This window comes from Podarcis tiliguerta (genome assembly GCF_965153285.1).
Source record: "Podarcis tiliguerta genome assembly, chromosome: 13".
Lineage (NCBI taxonomy): Eukaryota > Metazoa > Chordata > Lepidosauria > Squamata > Lacertidae > Podarcis > Podarcis tiliguerta.
In genome coordinates, this window is record NC_139546.1 from 48854179 (window position 1) to 48861938 (window position 7760).

Below are 7760 nucleotides of genomic sequence, written 5' to 3' on the forward strand. Positions count from 1 at the left end.
TTATTATTATTATTATTATTATTAAAGCAGCAGATAAGACCAGGACATTCCTCTGTCTTAAAACACCCGCCCTACATAGAAAATGAAGGCACACGTATATTTTTTTTCCTTTTTTTGGTATCAGAGAGAAAACCATTTATTTAAAAATCAAGCCAGGATCCAGAAATATTCTGCCTTGGGTTTCTTCAAAAAGAGAAGCAGCCCTCCACTCTAGGGAATATACAGAAATTCAGCAGACAAGAACATCTTAAGGAAAAGAAAACACCTCACCAATTTCCCCCACCAGCCCGTTGCTGGATTAGGCCACTCCAGACCTAATCCACAGTTATAGTCCAGGTTCATTGCATTGCAGGGCTTTGAGCTAGATAAGCCTTGGGATCCCTTTCCAGCTCTATTATTAGGCCTAATTATGAAATGTCAAAGAGCATTCTTTGTCAATCAGTACAGGGAAAGGAAGGGAATCGACCACCGCCCCAGAAAACAGAGGCCCCATCGAAAGAAAACACCACCACATTGGACAACATACCGCATTTTTCGCTCTATAAGACGCACCAGACCACAAGACGCACCTAGTTTTTGGAGGAGGAAAGCAAGAAAAAAAATATTCTGAATCCCAGAAGCCAGAACGGCAAGAGGGATCGCTGCGCAGCGAAAGCAGCAACCCCTCTTGCTGTTCTGGCTTCTGGGATAGCTGCGCAGCCTGCATTCGCTCCATAAGACGCACACACATTTCCCCTTACTTTTTAGGAGGGGAAAAGTGAGCCTTATAGAGCAAAAAATACGGCAAAACCCATAATATACAATATATAGAGAATATAATATAAATTTACGAGGAGGCGGAAATCTACCACCACCCCAGAAAAGAGAGGCCCCATCCAAAAACAACAACAAGACATTCGACAACATAAAACCCATAATATACAATATATAGAGAATCTAATATAAATTTACAGGGGGTTTTAGAGGGGGGGAGGACCCTTCAAGGCCAGGGCCTCCATACGTTCAGCGCCTGCGGACACTGCGGCGATGAGTTCCGCGTTTCCGAGAGTTTGTTCTGCTGTGCCCTGCTGCAGCTGCCCTGCTGGGCCGACCCGCCGAGTCGGGGCTGCAGTCCTTGGCTGGCCGGGTAGGTGGAGGAAGGCGGGTGCAGGACGTAGGGGGTCCCACTGAGTGGGGGGCTGCACCCGGCGAAGACATCTGGGCTGTACCGCTGCTGCAGCTCGTAGCTGGGGGTGGGGGCGGCGGGTGGGGGCCGGTGGACTTCCCTCCGTGGGCTGGCTGTGATCTTCTCCATGCAGTGGCAGATGTGCTCCATCAGGTAGGCCTTTTTCCCCGTGCAGATGCCCGGACTGGCCCGGAGGAAGTGGGTGGCTTGGGTCAGGCACTCCCGGTAGCCGCTATGGTACCTTTGTAGGAGTGCATCTTCCTTGTGCTTGGTCTCTGTGGTGTATGCAGCAAGAAGGGTGGAATAAAGAAAGAGAGAGAGAGGAAGAGAAATGACAACAGTTTAGAGATCCGCTGGGCAACTTGCAAGCACACCTCTCAGGGTCCCAGATTGGCAGGGCGGCCTCCGAAAACAGGTTATTTGTTTTCCCTCCCTTTCCTTCTTTTTTTAAGAGAGAGAGAGAAATCCCAGGCCATTGGAGACCATGTTGAGGACAGAAATCACGGTTATGTAAAAGGGTCTTGAGGGGTGGGGCAGAAATTCAGCACAAACCTTCGTCTTTGTGTGTTTGCTAGCCCATAAACCTAGAAAGCATCTTAAAAAGCAGAGACATCACCTTGCTGACAAAGGTCCGTATAGTTAAAGCTATGGTTTTCCCAATAGTGATGTATGGAAGTGAGAGCTGGACCATAAAGAAGACTGATCCCCAAAGAATGGATGCTTTTGAATTATGGTGCTGGAGGAGACTCTTGAGAGTCCCATGGACTGCGAGAAGATCAAACCGATCCATTCTGAACGAAATCAGTCCTGAGTGCTCACTGGAAGGACAGATCCTGAAGCTGAGGCTCCAAGACTTTGGCCACCTCATGAGAAGAGAAGACTCCCTGGAAAAGACCCTGATGTTGCGAAACATGGAGGGCACAAGGAGAAGGGGAAGACAGAGGACGAGATGGTTGGACAGTGTTCTCGAAGCTACCAGCATGAGTTTGACCAAACTGCGGGAGGCAGTGGAAGACAGGAGTGCCTGGCGTGCTCTGGTCCAGGGGGTCACGAAGAGTCAGACACGACTAAACAACAACAGGAATATAGCAAAAGGCTTTGTTGTGCCAATGGAAGTTCCCTCACTGCGAGAAGCCAAGCTATAGGGAACCAGGCAGAGGGCCTTTTCGGTAGTGGCGCCCGCCCTGTGGAACGCCCTCCCACCAGATGTCAAGGAAATAAACAACTACTTGACATTTAGAAGACATCTGAAGGCAGCCCTGTTCAGGGAAGTTTTTAATGTGTGACATTTTAATGTATTTTTAATCTTTGTTGTAAGCCGCCCAGAGTGGCTGGGGAAGCCCAGCCAGATGGATGGGGTACAAATAATAAATTATTATTATTATTATCCGCACCAGAAATGTCAACCACCTTGGAGAGTGATGCGGACGGGAGGCCCAGAGACCCATTAAAATATGCACATACATTATATTGAATATCCAAGAGGTTTTCCCGGGCCTGTTTCCTTGTGGTACTTTTGCCTTAAACAGTTAGGCAGGAAGCTGAAATTCAGGAGAGGGCATATTGCTACACCTCTGTGCCGGGGAAATATTCTCTCCAATGGATTTATTGGCAGCTGTAGTTCAAAACATCTGATTATGGCAGGGCCCGATGGATCTAGCTGGTGTGCCTCACAGCCAGCCCAGAATTCCACACAGGGATTCTACAACCCCTCACCCACACATCAGAGCTCTTTTGAAACAACGGGATATAGAGTTGACTGACCCACCATACATTTAAAGCACATGGCTTCATCCCCCCCACGTGCCCCCCTAAAATATCCTGGAGTCTGTAGTTCACCCCCCCCCCACAGAACAACAATTCCCAGCACCCTTTGCAAACTACAGTTCCCAGGATTCCTTGGGGAAAGGGTGGTGCTTTAAATACCTAATGTGCCAAAAGCTTGAGAACCTTCATTGAGTGCCAGATTTCCGAATTGGCACAGAAGGCACCGGTTTATGGGCCTTTTAGAGGCGCTGCGACGATGGATCAAAATTAATATTGATTTGATCATGGAAGAAAATTACAATCAAGCCAAGCAAAAGCTTCAAGGGGGTCTCTCGAGATTTTGACTGCCTAGGGGCCTCCTCAGAGCAAATTCAACTACTAGGAAGTTAAACCTGTTTCAAAAAAAAACCTGGCCGAGACTGTTATTCCACACCTAAGTCCCTCGCTCCCTTTCCCGAAAAAGCCTTTCCATTTCTCCGGAGGGTTGTTTTCTAAAGTAGCGACAATAATAAAAGCAATAAATAATAAAAACAAACAAATAATCATAATAATAAAATAAATAATAAAACAACGATACAAGAAACGTTATACCTGATAAAGGCTGTGTCTTCAAAAACTGAACTGTTTTTTGCAAAATTTCCGCTTTTTCCACTTTGGGGTTTTTAAGTCTCTGCAGGGGGGAGAAAAAACAAGACAAAAGAAGAGGGTGGGAGAAAAAAACGGGGAAGGAAAGTAGGGGTGAAAATAAAATATTCTTTGTTTGATTTGCGGGGGGCGGGCTGGGGCTCTAAAACAGGAGGCAGGCATCTCGAGAGAGTTAGGCTTCAGCTAGCTGGGTCTCAAACTCTTGATGAGTTAGGGACCTGCGGAAAGACAGGCTCCAGCCAAACCTCCACAGCCTTGCAGGATAGCTTCAGGAGAAGAAAAGGCTCTACACAAATCCAGAGTGGAGTCCCTAAAACTGTTGGATGGAGCCTTGTACGCCTCCTTCCGGCAACTCCTGCAGCCAAGCTGGTGCCAGACGTCTTGCTTTGGTTTCTTTTGGACCCCATCAGCCAGGCCAAGAGGGGGGTCTTGTCATCTGGGCAGCCCGGGACCTCCAGACACACTGCCCAGGCTTGCGCACTTCGGTGCTGCAACGCAGCAGTTTGGCTTCACCCCGGAGGCGCACTCCATTGTCTCCCCAGACAGGCGGATGCCAAGGACAACAACAAACCAAAACCCTGCATTCATAGCACATTCCCACCCCCACTCCCCTTCCCCAAGAATCCTGGGAACCATCGTCCCCCCCCCCCGCAGAACTACAGTTCCCAGCACCCGGTACGAACTAATTATTATTATTATTATTATTATTATTATTATTATTTATATCCCGCCCTCCCCAGCCGAAGCCGGGCTCAGGGCGGCTAACAACAATTAAATAATCAAACAATCAAATAATCCAACATTCTAAAAACATTCCATTATAAAAATTAATTAAAATCAAATTAATGGCAACCGTTAAGCAAAATTCTGTGCAGGTTGCCAGAGGAGGGAGTCAGGCTGGGCCCTGGCCAAAGGCCTGGTGGAACAACTCTGTCTTGCAGGCTCTGCGGAAAGATGTCAGGTCCCGCAGGGCCCTAGTCTCTTGTGACAGAGCGTTCCACCAGATTGGAGCCACAGCGGATAAAGCCCTGGTTCTAGTTGAGGCCAGCCTAACCTCTCTGGGAACTACAATTCCCAGGCTTCCTTGAGCGGGTGCTTTAAACGTGCTGCAGGTAAGCAGCCCGAGAGAGGGCGAGATGGGTCCATTGCCCTTACCTCGTCCTGGGTGGCTTCGAAAAGCAAGACCCGGAGCCGGTCGAGGCTTTGATTCATCCTGTCCCTGCGCCTCTTCTCCATCAGGGGCTTCAGCAGCTGCAGAAAGAGAGAGGTTGTGGGGCAGGAGGGGGCAGGCCAGGCGGTGGGGAAGGAGGAGAGGCGTGGCGGGGCAGGGAATGGAGGCGAAGTGGGGAGAAGAGGAAGGGAGAGAGCTTTTGAAACAGAAAAGCGGATTCCCACGCCGAGAGAGGGCCCGATTCTGCTCTGAGCTCCAGCTTCTGGTGGGGGCAGAGTTGGAAGGGGGGAAAAGGGACCCCGGAGGTCATCCATCCCAACCCCCGCTGCCAGGCAGGGAGAAGAAGCAAGCCTCTCCACCGAGAGGGGAGTTGAGAGCAGAATCCTGCCCTCGCGGGGCCCACCTGCCAGCCAGCCAGCCCGGATGCAACTGGTACCTTCTTCTCGTCTTTGCGGTCCCACTTTTGGCTTGTCATGGTCATAACTTGCAGGAGCCAAAAGGATGGATGGAGGGCTGGTCTCTCCTGCGCGCTGGGCTCTTCTTGGCTTGTGGAGACCCGGGAAAGAAACACGAATCTCCCCTCTCTTTCTCTCTCTCCTTTCCCGCTCTTCAAAGGCACCGGGGTCCCTTTTATATCCTCCTTTCCCGCCCCTCCCACGCCCAGCCTCCCCCGCATCCCAACATCCCCCAATTCGAAAGGAAAGTTCGCACCTTCATCCGCCCTTTGATCTCCGCGTTCCATCCCGGGAGATGGAGCGTGTCGCGCACACTTGCAGCTTCAGCCGCTGCTAGGAGGGGGAAAGGGAAAGTTGGGAGATTCTCCTCCTCATCTCCTTATAGTTTCTGAGTTGGAGAGGAGAGGAGTCCTTCTATATTGTTGTTTAGTCGTTTAGTCGTGTCCGACTCTTCGTGACCCCCTGGATCAGAGCACGCCAGGCCCTCCTGTCTTCCACTGCCTCCCGCAGTTTGGTCAAACTCATGTTTGTAGCTTCGAGAACACTGTCCAACCATCTCGTCCTCTGTCGTCCCCTACTCCTTGTGCCCTCCATCTTTCCCAACATCAGGGTCTTTTCCAGGGAGTCTTCTCTTCTCATGAGGTAGCCAAAGTCTTGGAGTCTCAGCTTCAGGATCTGTCCTTCCAGTGAGCACTCAGGGCTGGTTTCCTTCAGAATGGATACGTTTGATCTTCTTGGAGTCCATGGGATCTCAAGAGTCTCCTCCAGCACCAGAATTCAAAAGCATCCATTCTTCTTTATGGTCCAGCTCTCACTTCCATACATCACTACTGGGAAAACCAGAGCTTTGCCTATACGGACCTTTGTCGGCAAGGTGATGTCTCTGCTTTTTAAGATGCTGTCTAGGTTTGTCATTGCTTTTCTCCCAAGAAGCAGGCGTCTTTTAATTTCGCGGCTGCTGTCACCATCTGCAGTGATCCTGGAGCCCAATAAAGTAAAATCTCTCACTGCCTCCATTTCTTCCCCTTCTATTTGCCAGGAGGTGATGGGCCCAGTGGCCATGATCTTCGTTTTTTTGATGTTGAGCTTCAGACCATATTTTGCGCTCTCCTCTGTCACCCTCATTAAAAGGTTCTTTAATTCCTCCTCACTTTCTGCCATCAAGGTTGGGTCATCTGCATATATGAGGTTGTTGATATTTCTTCCAGTCCAGCCTTTCGCATGATAAATTCTTCATATAAGTTAAATAAGCAGGGAGACAATATGCAGCCTTGTCGTACTCCTTTCCCAATTTTGAACCAATCAGTTGTTCCATATCCAGTTCTAACTGTAGCTTCTTGTCCCACATAGACATTTCTCATGAGACTACTCAGCCACTACTAGGAGGGGGAAAAGGAAAAGTTGGGAGATTCTCCTCCTCATCTCCTTATCTCTTTCTGAGTTGGAGAGAAGAGAAGTCCTTTTATAGATCTTTTAAATTCTACTGCTAGGGAAAACCTAGCAGGCACCCAGGAGAGGAGATGCCCAGAACCACCCAATGAAATCAATGAAGGTGGTTTTGTTCAGTGGGTCTCCTCTGAGTAGGACTTCCTTCCTTCCATTGGCTTTCCTTTCCTTACATTTAGATCCCCCTCCAAGGACCTCAAGGTGGTTCTCCTCCCCCCCCCCAATTTAATCCTGGCTAAACCAAGAGGCAGAGTTTAGGCCATGGGTAGGCAAACGAAGGCCCAGGGGCCGGATCTGGCCCAATCGCCTTCTAAATCCGGCCTGCGGACAGTCCGGGAATCAGCTTGTTTTTCCATGCGTAGAATGTGTCCTTTTATTTAAAATACATCTCTGGGTTATTTGTGGGACATAAGAATTCGTTCTCCCCCCCCCCTTCAAAATATAGTCCGGCCCCCCACAAGGTCTGAGGGACAGTGGACCGGCCCCCTGCTGAAAAAGTTTGCTGACCCCTGGCTTAGACAACCATCTGCCAGTGGTAAGGGTTGCATCCTGCCCTCAGCAAGGGACTGAGTGAGATGGGCTCCAATGTCCTTTACAACTTTGTGATTATATGACTCTAAAACGCATGGGCAAAACTCACCATATTTATAGCTTTTACATCCTAGTGTCCAACACTGGAACTGTTATATGCCACTCTGGTTCTCAGAAGAAACCTACAGTGGTACCTCGGGTTACATACGCTTCAGGTTACAGACGCTTCAGGTTACAGACTCCGCTAACCCAGAAATAGTGCTTCAGGTTAAGAACTTTGCTTCAGGATGAGAACAGAAATCGTGCAGCGGCAGCGGGAGGCTCCATTAGCTAAAGTGGTGCTTCAGGTTAAGAACAGTTTCAGGTTAAGAACAGACCTCCGGAACGAATTAAATACTTAACCTGAGGTACCACTGTATTTTCAAACATAAAGCATATCTATTTGGGCAAAACCTGCACCCAGTTCATTTTGAAGGCAAAACATGTTCCCTGACCGGGAATCGAACCCGGGCCGCGGCGGTGAGAGCGCCGAATCCTAACCACTAGACCACCAGGGAATTTGGCACCAGTGTTCAACCTG

The 7760-nt window shown here is 49.3% G+C and overlaps 1 protein-coding gene across 1 annotated transcript; it reads right to left on the reverse strand.

Annotated features, from left to right (window-relative positions):
- Positions 1-844: 844 nt before the first annotated feature.
- Positions 845-5324, reverse strand: LOC310663148 (transcription factor HES-4-like). The gene is made up of 4 exons (XM_083410797.1): positions 5185-5324; positions 4733-4828; positions 3524-3602; positions 845-1440 (listed from the first exon to the last, which is right to left on the reverse strand). The coding sequence occupies exons 1-4, from the start codon at positions 5227-5229 to the stop codon at positions 980-982; spliced, it is 681 nt and encodes a 226-aa protein (XP_083266923.1). The 5' UTR covers positions 5230-5324; the 3' UTR covers positions 845-979.
- Positions 5325-7760: the final 2436 nt, after the last annotated feature.